The 23420-nt window shown below is 42.7% G+C and overlaps 1 protein-coding gene across 2 annotated transcripts; it reads right to left on the bottom strand.

The window, feature by feature from the left end:
- Positions 1-3699: 3699 nt before the first annotated feature.
- Positions 3700-21595, bottom strand: LOC106550387 (glutathione S-transferase 3). 2 transcript variants are annotated; one of them, XM_087718971.1, is made up of 7 exons: positions 21453-21595; positions 16120-16233; positions 12520-12571; positions 9920-10052; positions 7496-7637; positions 4739-4870; positions 3700-4532 (listed from the first exon to the last, which is right to left on the bottom strand). In XM_087718971.1, exons 2-7 carry the CDS (start codon positions 16204-16206, stop codon positions 4386-4388), a joined length of 693 nt encoding a protein of 230 aa, XP_087575097.1. In that variant the 5' UTR covers positions 16207-16233; positions 21453-21595; the 3' UTR covers positions 3700-4385. The 2 variants fall into 2 exon arrangements, with proteins under 2 accessions (XP_087575097.1, XP_087575098.1); XM_087718972.1 differs by having other exon boundaries at positions 16120-16220; positions 21453-21569.
- Positions 21596-23420: the final 1825 nt, after the last annotated feature.

Genomic DNA, 23420 nt, shown 5'->3' with positions numbered 1-23420 from the left:
GAGCGATATCAGGTGTACCTCGGTACACCCGTGTTACACCTATCCTCCGCGAGCTGCACTGGCTCCCTATTAGTCTCCGGACGTGTTACAAAGTGCTGGTGATTACCTTTAAAGCCCTACATTGGCACTGGACCTGGATATCTGAGAGACCATCTCCTGCTACACACCTCCCAACGTCCAATAAGAACTCACAGGTTAGGCCTCCTCCGGGTGCCGTCGGCCGGACAATGCCGACTGGCGACCACTCGGGGGAGAGCCTTTTTTGTAGCTGCTCTGGCTCTGTGGAACGAGTTACCAGCAGAAATCCAGACCCTTCCCACCCTTGCGGCCTTCCAAAAAGCCACCAAAATCTGGCTGTTCCGGCAGGCCTGGGGTTGCTGATTCAAATCAGGTTCAACCCCCCAATTAAACCGGATGTATGTTGGGTTTTTAAACTCTTTGTTATTGTTTGTATTCTCCCCCTGTATGTTATTTTATTTGCATTCGTATTTGTAAGCCGCCCTGAGTCCCCCGGGATTGGGCGGCATATAAACCCATTAAATTACGAATTATTAATTACAAATGTCTGAACAGGATGTCTCTAAATTTCCTCTATATAAACTAGAGGGGGTGGGGAATGGAGACAGAGAGCAAGTAATGAGTTTGTTGATTTTCATCCTGGCCACAGGTAGTCAATACAAGAACTAATTAGACATTAGGAAATCATATATTTTGATGCACCAGAAAAACTCAACATTCTGAGAAATGTTTTTAAGGGAGTGGTTTAATACGCTTCTATGGACTATAGGATAAATTTTTTTGTGATTTTTTTTTGTTTGTGATTTTATTGACATTTGTAGGCCGCCCTTTTCCCTGAGGGGACTCAGGGCGGCTCACATAAAATCAGGGAGGGGGAAATGCAAACAGTAACATAGACACATATAATAAAAACAATAAGCAACATACATTCATCATTCGGGAGGGGCACTATCCTTGTCCCCAGGCCTGACGGGCTAGCCAGTTCTTCAAGGCTGTGCGGAAGGCCTGGACGGTGGTGAGGGTACGAATCTCCACGGGGAGTTCGTTCCAAAGGGTCGGGGCTACTACTGAGAAGGCCCTCCTCCTTGTAGTTGCCAGCCGACACTGGCTGGCCGATGGAATACGGAGGAGGCCCAATCTGTGTGATCTAATTGGTCGCAGGGAGGTGATTGGCAAATGACCTTGTTCGTGGCTCGGATCGTTTTTTCTACTGCAAATTCTCTGGACAATTGGCTGTAATGTTTCTGAATGGAAATGGGAGCCAGTCAGTATTGAAGGTATTATAAGCAAGGCTATTCCAGTGTATTTGGAGCCGAGGTGGCGCAGTGGTTAGGGTGCAGTACTGCAGGCCACTTCAGCTGACTGCTATCTGCAGTTCGGCGGTTCTAATCTCACTGGCTCAGGGTCGACTCAGCCTTCCATCCTTCCGAGGTGGGTGAAATGAGGACCCAGACTGTGGGGGCAATTTGCTGACTCAATTTGCTAAAAATCTGTAAACCGCTTAGAGAAGGCTGAAAGCCCTATGAAGCAGTATATAAGTCTAATAAATAAATAAATAAATTTGCTTGGCTTTTTTTTAACAGGTAATCCTTGGTTAACAGCAGCTGGGACTAGAACTACCGCGACTTAAGTTAACACGGTTATAAAGCACCACATCACATGACTGCACTGTATGAATACCTTTGCTGAAAATATTCGATGTTAGTGTGCTTAAGAGAGCCGAGGTGGCGCAGTGGTTAAATGCAGCACTGCAGGCTACTTCAGCTGACTGCAGTTCTGCAGTTCGGCTGTTCAAATCTCACCGGCTCAAGGTTGACTCAGCTTTCCATCCTTCCGAGGTGGGTAAAATGAGGACCCAGACTGTGGGGGCGATATGCTGACTCTGTAAACCGCTTAGAGAGGGCTGAAAGACCTATGAAGCGGTATACAAGTCTTAACTGCTATTGCTATTGCTAATTCAATCATGAAATGTCATCTTTTAACCATTAGATGGCAACAGAATATTATAGTGCGGTGTTTTAAGGCGCCAGTCTAGAAATCACAAGAGTTCAAATGCTGCCTTAGGTATGAAGCCAACTAGGTGACCTTGGGCCAGCCACTCCCTCTTAGTCTTAGCCCTCTGAAGGCTAACTTCCATAATTTTGGCACAAAAACTGCAGGGATTAATTCAGTCAGCAGGCGTTGACACTCGCCGAAAGGCACACACCCCCACCGCACCCCCAAAAAGGAGACCTTAAGTTTTATTAAGCATTTTATTCCTTTCCTAAGTGCCAAAGTGTATTATTGGCATGTAACTTCACAAGACATGACTTTATTTTTTTTAAAAAAGACAAGATTTTTTAAAGAAATGTAGTGGGAGTGTATGCACACAGATCAGAGGTGGGTTCCTACCAGTTCGCACCAGTTCGGTAGAACCGGTTCGTCAAATCTACCAAACCGGTTAGAAGAGGTTCCACCAGTGGACCCGGAAAGCAGGCCACACCTACAGAAGAGGTTCCAAAATTTTTTTGAAACCCACCATTGGCAAGGATCTTGTTAACTTGACAGCTTTAAGACTTGCATGCTTCCATGCCAGAGTTTCTGAATAGCTACTTGGACCGACCTAAGTACTAATTCCTAATTTCATATCTGGTCACATGGGCGGCAAGCCACTCCCATTCAGTCACATGGGTGGCAAGCCACTCCCACAAAGGAGACCACACCCACAGAGTAGGTTCCAACAATTTTTGAAACCCACCACTGACACAGATGTGTATGAGAGTTATGTTAGATGTGTCACTAGTTATGATAGACATATTTTTTAACCCGAATATTAATCAGTAAGAGAGCTGGCAGAGTCCAGAAGAAAAATGCTAAAGGCCTTAGAAGACTGGATATGCTGGCTCTCTTAAGAGGCCCGTATTTGCTTTAGATGAAGGGTTATACTGCTTCCTTAAATTTACCCTTCCTTTTTTTTTTTTAACTGAAAGCTATTTTCTTCATTTGTTACATTAGTTAATTGTGTGAAAGGAATCCTACATTTTAACCTATGAATCATGATACTCTTGGAAATCCTATGCATTATGCTTAAGATTCTAAAATAGTCACCTGATGTAGGTATTCTTGAATTATAAAACTGTAAATTGCATTCAGGGAGTTTAATGAATAAATGGTCCTAAAAACTACAGTACACTATGTTTTATCTATAATTGTCACTCATAAAAAGATTACAAGATCAAGAGACTATGATAAAATCAGAAACGAGCAATCAGGCAAAAAATATTTTTCTGTACAAGAAAAACAGCTGTTTAGGAATAGAATAAAATTCCAAAGCACGGCCGCAACAAGCCAATATGATAATAGTCACCATGACTATTATCATGATAATGAATACCACAATTTAAATGTAAATGTGTTAAAATATTGACATGTATACCTTTTAAGACATTGATAAAATACTATGGAAATCTGGACATATATGTTTCAATCCTAAATGTATTCAAGCACTTTTTATGCCATGGTATATTTAACACTGCGCTAAATCATGGTTCGTTGCATATGCCACAATGGCTAAATTTGCAAACCACTTTGAATCAGAATCAAGGAACACGCTATAGTTTGGGACAACAAAAAGGCAGGAGAAAGGAAAAAGAAGAAAGTTTGAACGACCATTATCGAAACCTTTGATAATAAAATACAATGTTAGATAGAAAATGGTTTATTTTTCCTGTTTCTTGTTAAGCTTTATTTTATTGGACTAGTAAGAATATTATGGTTCTTCATACAATGCAATGATTCACAATACCCTTTAAAAGCAGGCAACTTTTGATAGATCACATTTAACAAAAAAACATAAAAATCTTGGTGGTGGTGATGAAGGCTGCAGTTGCCTGGGTAACTATGTTTTAACATTATGCTGAATGGTGGGACAGAGTTTCTTCAAAAGGCTTTCATCCTTGGTTTACTTGATAGGAAAATGACGCACCCACATTTCGTTTTCTAACAAAACTTCTGAGTTCCTATTTTGGAGATTGTTCACTAAATCTCAATCGTATAATTTCAGGAAGGCTATTGAGTTACACACACACACACCCCAAACAGAGATTACATATAATCTAGAATTAAAACACCCCTTCTTAAAAATATGATTCTCTTAGTGAACGTTGATCTTGATCAGTCAAAATGCTTATATCAAAATCCCTTTACAATCTTGATCGTCTTTCTTTACTACAACTATCATCTACAAAAGAAGCTATTTTCACAGTCTATAATCCATCTTGCAAGGGTTGTGCGATACTCTTGCAAACTTTGTGTCTCCAATGTGGCTTTTGTCTTGGGCATATTACAGAATTCTGTAACTGAAATCATCAGAACAACTTGATGGAATCTCAAGGATTGGGCTTCAGCTGGTGATACATCTGGAGGACATTTCTCACTGTCTCCACGTATTTATCACCAGGGATAGGTTTCCTCTGGCTTCCTGGTTCCAGAAACTTCTTAATTGTGGGAATGTGACTAATCCTTGTTTTAAAAGCCTAGTGGAGAGAATGAAAACACTTTCATCAACTGGGCATTAAACAATCAAAATGCTACAATTATGACACAAGTCACAATAGACACACGTAAAACTGACCACGTTTAATCCATTCGATAAAATCCTTCTCCAAGCTCATGACATAGGCTTTAAATTTAAAGAAATACTAAGATATAGTAAATAAATACTTCAGTTATTTTCCCATACCTGCAATTGAGGAAATTCATTCAGGATAGTGGGGACTTTTTCCTCTACCATTAAAATAGTTTCAAAGAGGTGAATGTCTGCCAAGCTAAACTGATTGCCAACAAGGAAATCTTGTCCATGATCCTTCAGCACCTGTAAGGACAAGAGGATTAGACCAAATCTAACAGCAGCCATTCAGTGGTCTCTAAGGTCCTGGTGGAGAGATCTTCTATGAGTAAAGTAAAAAATGAATGACCCTTGTTTAGTGTGCAAAACAAGTGTTGAAATGATGGTTTCACTGCCATATATTACTCAGAAGGAGCACTATAGCCATATTTACAGCAATAGCAATAGGAGTTAGACTTATATACCGCTTCATAGGGCTTTCAGCCCTCTCTAAGCGGTTTACAGAGTCAGCATATTGCCCCCAACAATCCGGGTCCTCATTTTACCCACCTGGGAAGGATGGAAGGATGGAAGGCTGAGTCAACCTTGAGCCGGTGAGATTTGAACAGCCAAACTGCAGAACTGCAGTCAGCTGAAGTAGCCTGCAGTGCTGCATTTAACCACTGCGCCACCTCGGCTCTATCTATCTATCTATCTATCTATCTATCTATCTATCTATCTATCTATCATCTATCTATCTATCATCTATCTATCTATCCATCCATCCATCCATCCATCCATCCATCCATCCATCCATCCATCCATCCATCTATCTATCTAGCAATAGCAGTTAGACTTATATACCGCTTCATAGGGCTTTCAGCCCTCTCTAAGCAGTTTACAGAATCAGCATATTGCCCCCACAGTCTGGGTCCTCATTTCACCCAGAAATGAGGTGAGGGTGGAAGGCTGAGTCAACCTTGAGCCGGTGAGATTTGAACAGCCAAACTGCAGAACTGCAGTCAGCTGAAGTGGCCTGCAGTACTGCACTCTAACCACTGCGCCACCTCGGCTTCCCTTGCCATTATAGCAACAGCACTTAAGAATTACAGTATATATCCTTCCACAGTTTAATGAAGCAGCGAACACCTAGAAGTAAACAAAGTTATAACCAAAAGCCAACATGGGTTTGTCAAAAACAGATCATGCCAGACAAATCTTATTGCATCCTTTGACAAAGTGACAAAATTAGTGGACCAGAGGAATGCTGTGGATATAATTTACTTGGATTTCAGTAAGGCATTTGATAAAGTAGACCATAACCTACTACCTGTGGCTTAGACAGATGGAGTTGTAACTGTAGTCCTCAATGGAACTGCATCTACATGGAGGGAAGTATGCAGTGGGGTACCCCAAGGCTCTGTTTTAGGCCCAGTACTCTTCAACATCTTCATCAATGATTTGGGCAAGGGGATAGATGGGGAACTCATCAAATTTGCAGACAATACCAAGCTAGCAGAAATAGCGAACATTCCAGAGGATGGGCTTAAGATACAGAAGGATATTGACAGACTTGAACATTGGGCCCTATCTAACAAAATGAGATTCAAAAGTGAAAAGAGTAAGGTTCTATATTTAGGCAACAAAAACGAAATGCACAGGTACAATATAGGTGGTACCTTGCTCAACAGTAGTAACTGTGAGAGGGATCTTGGAGTCCTAGTGGACAACCATTTAAATATGAGCCAGCCGTGTGCAGCAGCTGCCAAAAAAGCCAACACAGTTCTAGGCTGCATCAACAGAGGGATAGAATCAAGATCACGTGAAGTGTTAATAACACTTTATACTGCCTTGGTAAGGCCACACTTGAAATACCACAACCAGTTTTGGTCACCACAGTATAAAAAAGATGTTGAGACTCTAGAAAGAGTGCAGAGAAGAGCAACAAAATGATTATGGGACTGGAGGCAAAAACATATAAAGAACAGTTGCTGGAATGTCTAGTTTAATGAAAAGAAGGACTAGGAGTGACATGATAGCAGTATTCTAATATCTCAGGGGCTGCCACAAAGAAGAGGAAGTCAAGCTATTCCCCCAAGTACCTGAGGATAGGACAAGAAGCAATGGGTGGAAATTAATCAAGGAGAGAAGCAACCTAGAACTAAGGAGAAATTTCATGACAGAACAATTAATCGGCGGAACAACTTGCCTACGGAAGTTTTGAATGCTCCAACACTGGAAGTTTTTAAGAAGAGATTGGATAACCTTTTTTCTGAAATTGTATAGAGTTTCTTGCCTAAGTAGGGGGTTGGGCTAAAAGACCTCCAAGGTCCCTTCCAACTACTCTACTCTATTCTATTCTATTCTATTCTCTCCTATTCTCTTCTATTCTATTCTGGGATATACATATTTTCTGAATGTAGGACTCAGCACATCTCTCAAGACATCTAGGCTTCAGACAGAAAAAAAAATATCCACCACTACACATCCCTGCTGTAAAACAGAGGTGAGGGACCTGACCGAGGTGGAGCCGAGGTGGCGCAGTGGTTAGGGTGCAGTACTGCAGGCCACTTCAGCTGACTGCTAGCTGAAGTTCGGCGGTTCAAATCTCACCAGCTCAAGGTTGACTCAGCCTTCCATCCTTCCGAGGTGGGTAAAATGAGGACCCAAATTGTGGGGGCAATATACTGACTCTGTAAAACCGCTTAGAGAGGGCTGAAAGCCCTATGAAGCGGTATATAAGTCTAACTGCTATTGCTTTCCAGATGTTTTCATTCCTTCCAACACTTCCACCCAGGCAAGAGATTGTTGGAGTTGCAGTGCAACTGTAAAACACCTGGAAGCTACGGTGGGTGATCATTGAACTAAACACATTTCTTTAGTAACACTTACCTTTTCATAAACTGGAAAATATCTTTTTGTTGCTTTATCCTTAATGGTAACCAGTTGGCGCTCTTGATCCTGCGGTGTCAAGAAAGGGAAGGACAAAATAAAGAGACTCAGGTCCGTCGTTCCTTCCACGTACATGTCAATCCTAGGAAGACAGAATATCCGGCATCAGTTTTAGCGCTTGTCTTACAACTCTATCAAGTGTGGATGACTTCCCAATTCTTGAGTCCTTTTTTTTTCCAGAATGCCCTCTAAGCAAGACCACCAATTGGGCATCACGCTGGAAAAAAAAGAACACGCAATAACTGCAGTAAAATTCTAAAATTTGAATGTCCCCAAATGTTAGCTACACATGAGCAAATCTTCCAGGAAATGTAATTTTAACCAGAGTTAAAAACTTGGTTTGCAGCTGCTAGAAGTTTATCCTTCCTTGCATTCCAGGTGACCAGTGGCAATAGTGTAGTAGAATTAAGAGACAATGAAGCCAAGCGATGCAATATAGGAAAAGTTTATTGAATGCGCAGGTTCAAACATGCCAAATAAGCATCAAGAGTTTGAACCCCGAAGGGTTCTTAAAGCCATACATTTATAGTGCAAATTACGTCATCATCTATAGAGGCAGTGTTTAAGCATATAAGGTAATGAGAGGAACCAAAAACTGTCTATGCCAGATGGCCAACAGTTACTATTCCTAAAATATACATGGTCAGCACCTTATAGATCATGTGTGACATAAACAAGGCACATCTTGCAAGATAACAGGAAACTCCCCGTCTGGGTCGACTTGTTCCCAGATGTGTAAAAATATTTATTGCTCCTTCAGCAACTGTCAGCAATTGTTTTCTGCTTAATGGTGCAAAACCTCAGCTTTAATCAGAGTATTTGATATTAAACATGATCTATAGGCCATGGCTCATAATTGGGCCTTTTAGCCCACCTTAATAGCGTGACCCAACAAATGCGCGCACGAGAAAAGCGCACCGACAAAACCGCGGCGCTAAAACCGCAACATCATCAACGCACCGACAACAGCGCGCCAACAGAAGCGCGCCGACAGAAGCGCGATTTAAGTTAAGGTAAGGGTTAGGGTCAGGGTCAGGGTCAAGTTTAGGGTTAGGTTTAGGGTTAGATTTAGAGCGTGCTTCTGTTGGCGCGCTGTTGTCGACGCGCTTCAGTGCTCATTCATCAGCGCAGTTTAGAACTCATGGTTTTGTCACCGCGGTTTCATCGGGCGCGCTTTTGTCAGTCACCCTTTTGTCGGTGAGCCAGCAATAGTAATACTATAGATGGCTATAGTAGCTATGCATAGCCCTGGAAGAAATTCATACCACTTCAGTTTCTCTCATTCAAATAACTAAAGACACACACAAGGAAAGTTGCCTTTCAAGGACCAGGCTTGGTAAATTTTCCTTTGGCGTAAGCAAAGAAGTATTCTGAAGCATAATCCTAGCCCAGTGGTTGAGTTACTCCCAGCTTGCAGGCCAACATGAGAAGCTGCACCTGTACCTTGCGTTAAGCCACAAAGTTTGTTTAGTAACAGCAATAGCTCTGCATGCATGGCTCTGCCCAGTGGATCCACCAACAACTGTCCTACAAGCTGTGCTTCCACTTCAGCTTCCCAGAAGAAATTGCGGGAGGGGGGGGGGGACCACATAAGCAAACATAATGGAGCCTATCTGGCAAAACCACAGGTGATTTATTAGCTGCATGGGCTTCAGAGGTGGGTTCCTACCAGTTCGCACCTATTCGGTAGAACCGGTTCATTAAATCTACCAAACCGGTTAGAAGAGGTTCCACCAGTGGACCCGGAAAGCAGGCCACACCTACAGAAGAGGTTCCAAAAAATTTTGAAACCCACCACTGGTCCTTGGATATGATTATTCTACACTATCATGCTCCTATTTATAAAACTCAGTGCCTCTGTGAAAGGCAAGGATGACTACTGCGTTTGTGGTGCAATCAGAACATTGCGTGTGTTGAAGTTGTTTTAACGCAAACCAAAGATGCCTTTCAAAAAACCAAGTTTACATCATATTCTTATGCATGCCAGTGCTGTGTGTGAGGTAATTTAAGGTGGTTCTGACAAGTGTCGTCGGCATCTTCATATCCGGTCACATGGGCGGCAAGCCACTCCCATCCGGTCACATGGGTGGCAAGCCACTCCCACAAAGGAGGCCACACCCACAGAGTAGGTTCGAACAATTTTTGAAACCCACCACTGATGGGCTTGCAAGCAAAACTAGCATGTGCTGCTGAACAAGCCTTATGGTTTAATATGGTGGACTAGCCCATGTAGTATTTTGAGGAGTAGGCCACAATTTATCTCAGCGAGAGGGATGCTCTTATGTGACTGAATCAAAGGCAAGGATAATAGACAGGGCTCCGACTGGGATTTCCAGTTAGCTAAAAATACAGTGGGGACCTTACAATGCTCTGTCCTTCAGGTTCGTCCCATACAGGTTGTATTTCGTGGCAATGTAACGGAGGATGGCCCGTGTCTGTACCAGCTTCATCCCGTCAATTTCCACCATGGGTGTTTGCTGAAACATGAAGAAGCCATCTTTGGAAAGAAGGAAAACACAGCAAATGTCAAATACTCTGCCTGCAAAGCACATGTTTACTTTACAACAGAAGCCAGGAGAAGCCAAGGACATTTTGTGTTTGTTCCGGACTATTGCTAGAACACTGATATAAAGAAATTGTTCATTCAACTGATCTCGGGTTTTGCTATTCTGTTATTAGATCTGCACAATATATCAAGACCTCGTTATGCTCAATGAAGCAATAAGGATAGTTTCATCCCAATATGCTAAGACATAAAACATGATTTACAAGACCACAACAGAATATCATTATTTAACGCACTGCATGAATCCCTCCCTCCAGTTCCCAGATTTCTGTTTAGAGAGTATTTCTGTTTAGACAAAAAGAGAGTATCATCAGAGTGTCAGCAATATGCTGACTCTGTAAACCACTTAGAGAGGACTGTAAAAGCACTGTGAAATGGTATATAAGTCTAAGTGCTTTTGCTACCTTACAGCTGTTATATTAGGGATTTTAACACAGCTGATTTGAGGAATGTGCCAAGAGAAACAAGAGCCCTATTTAAAAAGTTACAGGACAAAAATGCGGTTCTACCACAAAACCGCGGACGACAAAATCGCGGTCGACGAAAGCGCGTATGTGACGTCATCACAGTGCGACGAAAAAGATCGAAAAAGATCGAAAAATGTAAAAATAAAGCTAAAACCTTCCCTAACCCCCCCAAACCTAACCCTAAACCTAACCCTTAACCTAACCCTAAACCTAACCCTAACCCTAACCCTTAATGTAACGAAAAACCTAACGCTAACCCTTAACCTAACGCTAAATGTAACGCTAATGCTCTAACCCTAACCCTAACCCTTAACCTAACCCTTACCTTTATGTGAATCGGCTTGCTGTAATTTAATTTTTATTTCAATTTTTCGATCTTTTTCGTCGCGTTGTGATGATGTCACATACGCGATTTCGTCGACCGCGCTTTTGTGGAACGCGCTTTTGATGGGTCACGCAAAAATGCACCTCTATATTCTGTTCGCAATGTAAAAATGTGGAAATGTTCTCTTAGAGCCTCATTCAATTTTGTTATTAGAATAACCTTAGCTCAATAATACAAACAGATGTGTTCTGTGCCGTACTGGTCATCCAACCAGAAGTACGAACAGTTGTTTTGAAAAATAAACACATAGTCATATTCAGTTACAGCTGCCCAAATAAGGCCGTGAGTGTAGCATTCAAGGCTAGGAAGAATACAGCATAATGTTCCATCTGTATTACAATTGTCTCCCTGGATTACAATATTGAATTATTGAATTGAATTGAATTTTATTATTCAATTCAATTCAATAAAACATAAAACCAGAATTAAAACCAGAGATATTTAAGAGACAAAGAAATACACAATATATAGACACACAGGCACGAAAGACAATTAAAACGAAGACTTAATTCTATTATAAATGGTTATAAATATTTTTTTTTTAAATGAATAAGTCAAGCCAAGCCATTGAACCAGAATTGCATTCCAAAGCCAGGGCAAATAGCACATTCAGTTCCTGCAAGAACATAGATCAGCAAATAAGAGTTGTAGTTATTCTAAATATAAAATCTTGCAGGTTCTTAACATCTGTTGATGGGGGCTTCAGATGGTACCTTCATAAATCTAAGAAACATAGATTTGATATTGTGAAACTGGGCTCCACCACAAATCCGCGAAGCCCTTATCCGCGGAGACATAAGCGCGAAGACTAATTCGCGCCGTTCGAAGCGCTAAGGAAAAACGCGACCATACCGCGATGACATAATCGCAGAGGGCAAATCCGCGCATTCCCAAGCACTCAGTACCCTAAACCTAACCCTAAACCTAACCCTAAAACAAACCCCTAAACCTAATCCTAACCCTTACCTTAATTGAAATCGTCTTTCTGCCGCGGCGCCGTTTTAAAGCGCCCTTCTGTTGCCGCGCTGTTGTCGCGGCGGCGATGGCGCGCGATGACGACGTCGCGGCTTTAGCAACGCGCTTATGTCTCCGTGGATAAGGGCTTCGCGGTTTTGTCGTGCCACGGTGAAACTGATCCAACAAATGAAGGATAATTTACATGTTCAAGGGCAGAGATCCTATGCCCTTCCAGATGTTGAGTTACAGCTCCCAGCACTCTTCACCACTGGTCTGGCTGGGAGCTGTAATTCAACATCTGGAAGGTCCCCTTAATAGGGGACATTGGTGGGGATTTTTAACTAACAGGTTTTGTGGTCTAAAAAAGTTGGACAATTCCTGGCTTAGAAGGCTTTGGCTTCCCAACTTTGCATTGGGTCATGATGGATTATGTCTAAGTAAAAATGTAACCATTTTTATTATGCATTGTTCTTCAGGAACAAGCTCTTCTCCATCACTCAAGAATTACAAGAATCCGTTTGTTTCCATGCAAGTAGAGATTCAGTGCTATCGGTACAGCCAAATATTTGCAAGTTTCATCACAAATAACCTTGAAGGAGCTTCTCATATTGTTCTCGGGTCTCTAAAAATTCCTCTTCAAACTGAAAAGACAGAAAGAAAAGATGCAGAGGGAATTGTTTTCAGAATTCCAGCACTCTGTTCATAATTGAGGGCAATCCACTGAGAAGAATTGCCAAACTTTTGCCTGTATAAATAACCACAACTGAACATCGAGTACCTCAGAACAGAACTGAATTATCTTTTAGGGAGATACTGAATATTGTGCATTTGAAAAAAGTAACTTTTAGTAAGCCAGGTTTTTGCAAGCCAACTGTTATCTGAATTATACTTGCCAGCTGATAGAATTAAAAAAAGGCAAAACTTCAGAGTCATTCAAGTGCCTTGAAATTTGGCTCTTTCCTCTGCAATACAACCAAGAGTTTTGATATGCAGTTTTTTGGGTTATGCAAGTCAGATCCACACAAATAGCTAGAAAAAATAGCAATAGCAATAGCAGTAGACTTATATACCGCTTCATAGGCCTTTCAGGCCTCTCTAAGCGGTTTACAGAGAGTCAGCATATTGCCCCCAACAATCTGGGTCCTCATTTTACCCACCTCGGAAGGATGGAAGGCTGAGTCAACCCTGAGCCGGTGAGATTTGAACCGCTGACCTGCTGATCTAGCAGTAGCCTGCAGTGCTGCATTTAACCACTGCGCCACCTTGGCTCTTAAAAAAAGCTACAGTAGTAAAGTGCGTGCATTACAAGACAAAACGATGCAATTGTGCGTTATTAATCTTGTAAATCACGTACTGTGGGGTTCAAAATGCTTATCCTACTTTTCAGCCTCTGACATGATCCCTCAAAATTGCCCCTATTAAACGCATTACTGAACGACAGAAAAAAGACTGCACACCTCATGGCGCATTTCACTCCGCCCTCAAGTCTTCTGCAGAGCTCATAAAGGAAAATCCTGATGTACAGGTAGTCCTCGACTTACAACAATTCACTCAGTGACCATTTGAAGTTACAACAGCATTTTAAAAAGTGACCTATGACTGTTTTTTTACACTTAACGACCATTGCAGCGTTCCCATGGTCATGTGATTAAAATTCAGACGCCTGGCAACTGACTAATGTTTATGATATTTGCAGGGTATTGAGTCATGTGATCATCTTTTGCAACCTTCTGACAAGCAATATATTTATTGAAGAACCCAGACTCACTTAACAATCATGTTACTAACTTAATCGTGACCCGTCAAATGCGCGCCCGACAAAAGCGCGCCGACAAAACCGCAGCGAGAAACCCGTGACGTCGAAAGCGCTCCCACAAAAGAGCGGCGACAAAACCGCGCCCACAAAAGTGCGATTGGGGTTAAGGTAAAGGTTAGGGTTAGGGTTAGGTTTAGGGTTATTACGTTGTTTTTTGATGGTGCGCTTTCGTCGGCCCGCATTTGTCGGCACGCTTCTGTGGGCGCGATTTTGACCTCACGTTTTTCTCGCCGCGATTTTGTTGGCGTGCTTTTGTCGAGCGTGCATTTGTCGGTGAACCTAACTTAATCACTCCAGTGGTTCCCTTAACAACTGTGTTAAGAAAGGTCATAAAATGGGGCAAAACTCAATGAACAACTGTCTTGCTTAACTACAAAAATTTGGGGCTCAGTTGTGTTCTACATTGATCTCTACTTGTAGTGGCCCGCCAACGGCCAGCAGAACTGGCAGCAGAGTCGGACAGTGAGAAGGTTGGGGAGGAACACGGGCCACTCCTGGGGGCTGAGGAAAGCTCAGACAAGTGCCCTGCGTCGGAGGCAGAGAAGGAGTTAGACAGCAGTGAGGCAGAGGAACACCTGGAGCCTGTTCCCAGTGTGCGCATGCGCAGAATTTCCAGAGGACAAGAACAACTAAGAAACCAGGGTCAACTTGGGGGCAAAGCCACACCTTGGAGGTGATCGGCCCCTCTCATACGAAACAAAAGAGGAGCGAATGGGGAGGGGGCTTTTGCAGGAAACAATGCACTCTTGAAATGACTAGGCGGGTAGGCGGGAAGCGTGGCACGACATAACCGCGAACGTCAAAAGCGCGCCGACAACACCGCGCCGACAACAGCGCGCCGACAGAAGCGCGATTTAACTTAAGGTAAGGTTTAGGGTTAGGGTTAGGGTTAGGGTTAGGTTTAGGGTTAGGTTTAGGGTTAGGTTTAGGGTTAGGTTTAGGGTTAGGTTTAGGGTTATGTTACAGCGCGCTTCTGTCGGCGCACTGTTGTCGCACGGTTTTGACGGTGCGGTTTTGTCACCGCGCTTTAGTCACACGCGCTGTCTACTGCGGTTTTGTGGTGGAACCGGCGGGAAGGAGGGAAAGAGGGGATGATTCCCTGCAAGCAGCAGGAAAATGCGTGTGTGTGCGCAGTTTCATTTGCGCACAAAGGGGGTACGTACAAGTATGCTGCTCCCGCAAGTGAGGATGTGTGTGTGCTCGCCCGTCACTTCTGTGGCCCAATTCTGAACAGCTCAAGACCCAGGAGTGGGCCGCAGCCCGGAGGTTGTGGACCCCTGCTTTAAGCATTGCACTTTGCTTCTCAATGTTGCCTGTCCTCACTTCAGGGTGTTCTGTAAATCACCCATCTCTAACTTGGAATTGAGGATTCTGAGGAAGCAAGAGCTGGTTATGTCGGAAATCTACAACATGACTGTTTGGATTCTTAACAAGCGTTATATTTTCCAAAATCCAAGCCATTCCCACTGCAAAGAGGGGGAAAAAAAACACTTGCAGGGTTATTAGGAGTCAGTTCTATTGTGTTTAAGCTTCCTGAAGAAAAGAACAGGATATTATAGGGCCAGAAAAAACATTCACAATGCATAATATACAGGCAGCCCTTGGCTCTACCACTGCTAATTTAATGACAATTTAAAATGATGATGGCCTCAGAAAAAGGGGCCATCCTCAAAATTACGCCTGTTGCGCTACACTCTCATCATCACATGATCCGAGGTGGCGCAGTGGTTAGAGTGCAGCACTGCAGGCTACTTCAGCTGACTGCAGTTCTGCAGTTCGGCTGTTCAAATCTCACCGGCTCAGGGTTGACTCAGCCTTCCATCCTTCCGAGGTGGGTAAAATGAGGACCCGGATTGTTGTTGGGGGCAATATGCTGATTCTGTAAACCGCTTAGAGAGGGCTGAAAGCCCTATGAAGCGGTATATAAGTCTAACTGCTATTGCTATTGCTATCACAATTCAGGCCCTTGGCAACTACCCCACATTGACAAACGTTGCAGTGTCTTGGAGTTGTGTGCTTGGAATTCGTGTGCTTTCCAGGCAGTTTCTGCCAAACCACATCAATTGGAGAAGCCAGATTCACTTAACAATATATCATTAAGCAGGGTTCACTTAAGGATGACCGGGGTAAAAATGGTCATAAATGGGTCACAAAATTAGGTCCGGTCACATGATGACTCCACTTCGTCATGTGAACTGTTGTATCACTTAGCAACCAAAATTATGGTTGTTAAGTTGAGGACTACCTGTAGATCCTTCCTTGAAAATAAGTTTGATTTTTCAAATTCCAAAAGATGATCCTTTTGGAGAGAGAAAAAAAATGGAAAAAAATATTCTGACAGCCTTCTGGGTCTATAAATAAGGAAGCACAGACCTCTACGCCAGCAGCTGCTAACAACCAGCGAATCTGTTCCATTCGGCCTCGTCCATTAAAATAATACAATTTAGGTTTATCAGCCATCGTTTCCGAATCTCCTGGGGTGGGGGCCTGAGGGGGGAGAAAAACAAAGAACAAAAATTAATGATGGGATCATTCTGTTGCATGAACACAGGAAAGGCATGGCAGAGTAAAACTAATTGAGCAGATCAAGATATTTCAGAAGACACAGTTAAATACAGTTTTATTAGCAGATACGTGACCCGACAAAAGCGCGAACGTCATAAGCGTGCCGACAACACCGCGGCGCTAAAACCGCGATGTCAAAAGCGCGCCGACAACAGCGCGCCAACAGAAGCGCGATTTAATTTAAGGTAAGATTTACAGTTAGGTTTAGGGTTAGGTTTAGGGCAGTGGTGGGTTTAAAAAATTTTTGGAACCTCTTCTGTAGGTGTGGCCTGCTTTCCGGGTCCACTGGTGGAACCTCTTCTAAGCGATTCGGTAGATTTGACGAACCGGTTCTACCGAACTGGTGCGAACTGGTAGGAACCCACCTCTGGTTTAGTGTTAGGTTTAGGGTTAAGTTTAGTGTTAGGTTCAGGGTTAGGTTTAGGGTTAGGTTCAGGGTTAGGTTTAGGGTTAGGTTTAGGGTTACATTACAGCGCGCTTTTGTCGGCGCGCTTTAGGGCTAATTAGTCGCTCATTCGTCGCACGGTTTTGTCACCGCGCTTTAGACACCGCGGTATAGTCAGGCGCGCTTTTGTTGTGCGCGCATTTGTGGTGGAACGAACAGATATACTGATACTATTTAATATAATCTTTTTTTGTGTGTTTATGCTCCCAGCAATGGCCCCCAGTACAGGAAAATCGGTGACTTGACAGCATACAGGGCAGTTCAGATAAATTTTTCCAACTTCTACCCTTAAAAAAATGCTATAGGGCACTGCACACCAGAACAACTAAACACAAGGATAGTTTTTTTCCCCAAATGGCAGTAGTCATCCTTAGCTTTCACAGAGGCACTGAGTTTTGTAAATATGAGCATGATAGTGTAGAATAATCATATCCAAGGACCAGTGGTGGGTTTCAACATTTTTTGGAACCTCTTCTGTAGGTGTGGCCTGCTTTCCGGGTCCACTGGTGGAACCTCTTCTAACCGGTTCGGTAGATTTGACGAACCGGTTCTACCGAATAGGTGCGAACTGGTAGGAACCCACGTCTGCATCAATGTCACAAAAAAGATGACTCAACAGACATTTTCTAAAGCCCCATCTAGACTGGAAAGCAACTTCATTCCCGTAGAGCAGAGGACTTCAGAGACCGGCTGATGGCTGTGGGAAATCCAAGCTACAACTGTGTCAGAGAGAGACTAGCAAGCCAGGGGAGAAGTCAAGCAGGGAATTAGCCTGGAATCCTTTATGTAGGTACAAGAGGGCAAAGTCTGACCCCTCCCCCTCTTTCCCCCTCTTGAGTGCACCATATCTAATCTGGCCCAGACGCAAATGACCAGTCTGGGAAGATTCCTGTGTTAAAAGGCACGAACAATAAAATAGCTAATCGAGCTCTTCACGTGCGGATCTTGTTGTCCACATCTAACATTCATCTTCTCAGACTCATTACCCGCTTGACTCTTGCCCCTGGCTCGCCCAATCTCTCCCCGACAATCTGGTGCAAAATGCAGTAGAAGGGAATAGTTGTGTGTACTCCTTGATCGGTGCCAGATAACACCTTTGACCTACGAGTTGCACTGGTTTCCAGTTTCCCTCCAGACTCAATTCAAGAAGCCGGTAATTCCCCTAGCATAAGGGCCAGGTTATCTGAGAAACCATCTCTTCTCAACTATATCTACCTTTCCTATCGGGGTCCGAAGGAAAGGCATAGTACAGCTCCCATTTACTAAGGAATGTCATCTGATCGGATCCAGGAGGAGAACCTGTTCTGCTGCGGGCCTCCACCTTATTGGCCTTTTGAAAGACCCTTAAGGCATGTTTTTGTCTTCAAAACCATGCCTTAAGGGTCTTTCAAAAGGCCAATAAGGTGGAGGCCCGCAGCAGAACAGGTTCTGGTGGGGAGGGAGGGGAGTCCAGTGTTTTTATGGCACCCGTTAGCTAGTTGTATTGTTAGATATTGTACAGATTATCCCCCTATGGCAAATTACATTTTGAATTGCTTTAACTCCCCCCCCTCCGCCCCCAATGTTGTTTTTTAATTATTGAGTTATAACTCTTTATTCCTTTTTGGTTTTCAATTGTATCAGCTGGCCAGAGTTACCTATGTAAGATGAGAGGCTTTGAATCGATCGAGCAATATAGTAAGAGTGGTAGAACAGTGACCGAGTATTACAATTGCGATACTTGTGCCAATGAGGTGGCAAAGCAGCAGAAGCTTTAGGATAGTAATCACTGGTCTGCCACCACTTAAGTTCCAGGGGAGCCACAGAAGATCTGGTCGCATTTAATAACGGCAGCAAGACTGTTGGTGGCGCAATACTGGAAGAAGGAAGACTTGCCTACAACTCAAGAATGGACATTGAAAGTCACAAACTTAGCCGAGATGGCTAAAATATCGGCATATCTTAAAGATCACTCAAATGAGAGATATAAACGAGACTGGAAAAAATGGATTGACTATACACGAAACAAATACGGGACTAAGAAATTCCAGATAGCCTATGCTTAAGATTAGGAATAATTTAAACTGCTCAAAGTTTGTGCAACAGGAAGAAGCTGAGTCCAACGCAGAGATGTTATTGACTTTCTTTTTTTTAAATGTCCTTTGTCTTAATATATTTTAGACTGTGTTTGTTAAAAAGCTACACCGTGTACGGGCTCTGGGAAGTCGGGGGGGGGGGGGGAAGGGAGGTGGGGTCTTGGGGGGGAGGGGGAGAGGGGGGATATATAGTATGTGCTAGATTTTAAAGCAACACGATTGCACTTGTATACTGTTGCTCTTTAATTCCAGTGTAAAAATAGGACAAGCTGAATATATTAATAGATAGTAGAAATACACCGAAGGGAGGAGTAGAGGGATAGAAGAAAGAGGGGTAGAGAGGGTGGGAGAGAGGATTGGAGGGAGGGTAAGAAGGAAGGGAGGGAGTGTATCGGGAGAGAGGAGTGGTAGAGGGGGAGGGGAAGTAGGGTAGAGGGGAATGATGGAGGGAAGAAGGGAAGTTGGAGGGGGGCGAAAGAAAGGGTGTATGGAAGGTCGAAGAGGTACATTGGGTTTCTATTTTGGGGGGTATTATTGACAAGAGAATGGCTGTGTTTATTGTTTAATGTTATATGGCCCCAGTTCTGTACAGTATATGTGTGACTGTACGAAAATGAAAATAAAACACATTTACAAGATCTGGTCGCTGAAAAAATAAAATGTCTTGTTTTTGAAAGTACAATTTTCTCTTGAGAGGGAAGTGGTTATTTTAAGGTTAGGGTTAGTGCCAGGGCTCTTTGAGAAACTACTTCCATTCCCACACGAGTGGAAGGGGTGGCTACTGAAGCTGTTTTTAAAAAATAGATAAAGATCAGATGCCCGAAGATTCATAAGCAGAAAGGAAGATTTGAAAAGGAGATCTGGAAGTCACTCGCTTGGCCTGCTAATATTTGCTTTTCTCTATCATCTTCATGGACGGCAACGGAGAGAACGAACTCACCATGTAGCATTTATTTTTAGGATTGGCTGTCCTGCTGTAGAAATATGCAGATAGGTAGAAAAGCCAACGTATTGCCTTGTTTGAAGCTCTATTAGCTGTTTCGTGGGGAATAACCGAAGATGACTTTGGGTGTGTGGCATCTATCAGTCATTTGACTGCAGGGGCTGAGCATAGTCAGTGCGATATCTACCACGCTCCAGATAAGATCTTAACTACTGTATTCTTTACGGGAAGAGAGGAGCCAGGAGCAAAAAATGCGCGCACAAAAAGTCTTGACGCATCTCAGAGGCTTTTATGAACTTCATCTGAAACGATGAGGGCACTCAGAGAGAAATAAAAGGGCAAATTCCATTCTAAATGGAATGCTTAAGCGGAGCCTTGCAAAGAAAGGACATCGCTCACTTCATTTATTTATTTTTTGAAAAAAAGATAAAACATAGGCGGTGTCTGCTTGATAAAACCGATGCACAGGCGGTGCTGGCTTGATAAAACCATTGCACAATGCTGGGTTTTCATTTTAAAAAAACCAGCCTGGTTAGTGCTCTTCTCTTTCAGAAACGAAATGTCACTTCCAAGTTTGACTCGATTCGGTGCCCAGGGAATTTCTTAAGAAAGACGTGGGAAGGATTGGGAGAAATCAGCAGGAAAATGGAAGGAAGGAAGGAAGGAAGGAAGGAAGGAAAGGGAGGGAGGAAGGAAAGGAAGGAAAAGGCAGGAAAGGAGGAAGGAAGGAGGACAGGAGGAAAATGGAAGGAAGGAAGGAAGGAAGGAAAGGGAGGGAGGAATGAAAGGAAGGAAAAGGCAGGAAAGGAGGAAGGAAGGAGGACAGGAGGAAAATGGAAGGAAGGAAGGAAGGAAGGAAGGAAAGGGAGGGAGGAATGAAAGGAAGGAAAAAGCAGGAAAGGAAGAAGGAAGGAGGACAGGAGGAAAATGGAAGGAAGGAAGGAAGGAAGGAAGGAAAGGGAGGGAGGAAGGAAAGGAAGGAAAAAGCAGGAAAGGAAGAAGGAAGGAGGACAGGAGGAAAATGGAAGGAAGGAAGGAAGGAAGGAAAGGGAGGGAGGAATGAAAGGAAGGAAAAGGCAGGAAAGGAGGAAGGAAGGAGGACAGGAGGAAAATGGAAGGAAGGAAGGAAGGAAAGGGAGGGAGGAAGGAAAGGAAGGAAAAGGCAGGAAAGGAGGAAGGAAGGAGGACAGGAGGAAAATGGAAGGAAGGACTCTTAAGAAAAAAGTTTTTAAAAACTCCTGTTTGTGAAGGCATTCTATAGTACAGGGGGTCTCCAACCTTGGCAACTTTAATCCTGGAGGACTTCAACTCCCAGAATCCCCCAGCCAGCTGGGAGTTGAAGTCAGCCAGGCTTAAAGCTGCCAAGGTTAGAGACCCCGTTCTAGTGTCTGTACCCCCTTCTCTTTTAACCCACCCTGCAATCTGTCCCATGACCACTTCAGGTTGCAAAGCCTAAATTCAGAAACCCTCCGCCCTGTTGGGACGCCCAAAGGGGATGAAGCCCCCCCCCCCGGCTTAAGCTCCGTATTTGCAGCTCCATCTCACCGCCCCCCACAAAAAAAGAATTGCCTTCACTCAAACAAAACTTTTCCCACGGTCAAATCAAGCAACTCTGTAAGCAAGCAAGCCACCGTCCAGCCACCCTTCTCCTCCTAGTGCTCGGTGCAGGGTCAGGTACCTCTCGAAGCAGGCGAGCCCCTCGCGGTCCCCTTCGCAAGCCTTCTGCTCCCGACCGAGCGTAGAACGGGAGAAGCGCGATCCGCGTCCCCTGCTCGTTTCTGCGCAACGTTCGGGAGTCGCCGCCGCAGCTCCGATTTATCCCGAGCGCGGCTTCCTCCCCCGCCCCAGCAGATTGGGAGGAGGGGCGGGGACGAGCCGCCAGGAGGAGTTGCTTAAGACGGCTATTTTGCATTTTTCTCAAAGCTTCATGGGGACGCGTTTAAGGACGGCGGAGACGGATTCTGCAGGGTACAAACATCGCCGTCCGTCCCATCTCTGTCTACCAATGCGAGGATAACTACATATTTTCTTTTTAAATGCGCAAAATTAGTGCCACCGTAACCTCGAAGGTAACCTTGTTTTCTTCTTCATATACGTATGAGGTCTCCTTTCTCTTTCGGATGTGAGGGCGATCTGGCTGCGACATCTGTCACCCCATTGATCGCCAGGGTTGATTCGGCTGATCTGGCTGGCTAGGCGGGTGTCCCCTTCCTCCCTCACCGCTCCATGTGCGTCCCTCCCGAAGCTGCGCGCTCGGTGGAAGTGACGACCATCCCAGATAGAAGGAGTGTACCGATCTTCGGTCAAGGGTATACGATAGCTGCGCTCCCCTGCTAGAACCTCCAAACAAGCTCAAGGTCCATTTGTAGGAGAACGTAGGGTAGTCAAGCTTCCAAGACTCCAGACACATCCAAGTGAGGCGCTGCACGTGGCAGTTTGCCATTCTTTTTTGCAGCTTTCACAGCTACCATTGCCTCGTTGTTGCATTATATAGCATTATACAGCATTATATAGCATTATATAAACCAAGAGCAGTTGCTCCTAGCTAAACAGCCAGGAACTACATACAGGATTGCTTCATTTCATTTCATTTTATTATTATATATAATTATATATTTTATTATTTATATATTTTATATTATATTATATTATATTATATTTATTATATTATATTTATTATATTATATTATATTATATTATATTATATTATATTATATTATATTATATTATATTATATTATATTATATTATATTATATTATATTATATTATATTATATTATATTATATTATATTATATTATATTATATTATATTATATTATATTATATTATATTATATTATATTTATTATATTATATTATATTATATTATATTATATTAATTATATTATATTATATTATATTATATTATATTATATTATATTATATTATATTATATTATATTATATTATATTATATTATATTATATTACGTATGTATATATGTATGTATGAATGTATTGAAAGTCACAACCCCTGGTATGCCCAAATATGGGAGGAAGTTCACTACTTCCATTCTCTGTCTATGGCTCGTGACAAGAGACCATCCAGACAGAAACCCAATATTTTTACTGTTGCCTTTGTTACATTTGTGTTGTATTTGTGCTTTATTTATTTATCTATATTTATTTATCTTTGTTTATTTATCTCCTTTATTTATTTATCAGCACAAATACAACATATATACATAAAATTTGTTATATACAGGTTCGATTCCCAGCAAGGGTATGGCTAGCTGATGAGAGCTAAATAGCTTGAAATAGATCTATACTAGTCTCCCTTTATTTATTTATCAGCACAAATATAACAAATGTAACAAAAAGGCAACAATAAAAAATATTGGGTTTCTGTCTGGATGGTCTCTTGTGACGAGCCGAAGGACAGAGAATGGAAGTAGTGATCTTCTTCCCATATTTGGGCATACCAGGGGTTGTGACTTTATTATATTATATTTATTATTATTTATTTATCAGCACAAATAAAACACACACACACACACACACACACAATATTTATTTTTATATTATATTTATATTATATTTTATTGTTTATATATTTTATTATTATATATAATTATATATAAATATAATATATTATTTATATTTTTAAAA

The sequence above is a fragment of the Thamnophis sirtalis genome, unplaced genomic scaffold (genome assembly GCF_051295495.1).
Source record: "Thamnophis sirtalis isolate CommonGarterSnake01/CBP01778 unplaced genomic scaffold, rThaSir2_p1.2 scaffold_6, whole genome shotgun sequence".
Lineage (NCBI taxonomy): Eukaryota > Metazoa > Chordata > Lepidosauria > Squamata > Natricidae > Thamnophis > Thamnophis sirtalis.
Note: the sequence above shows the minus strand (reverse complement) of the source record. Positions and strands in the feature narration are given on the sequence as shown.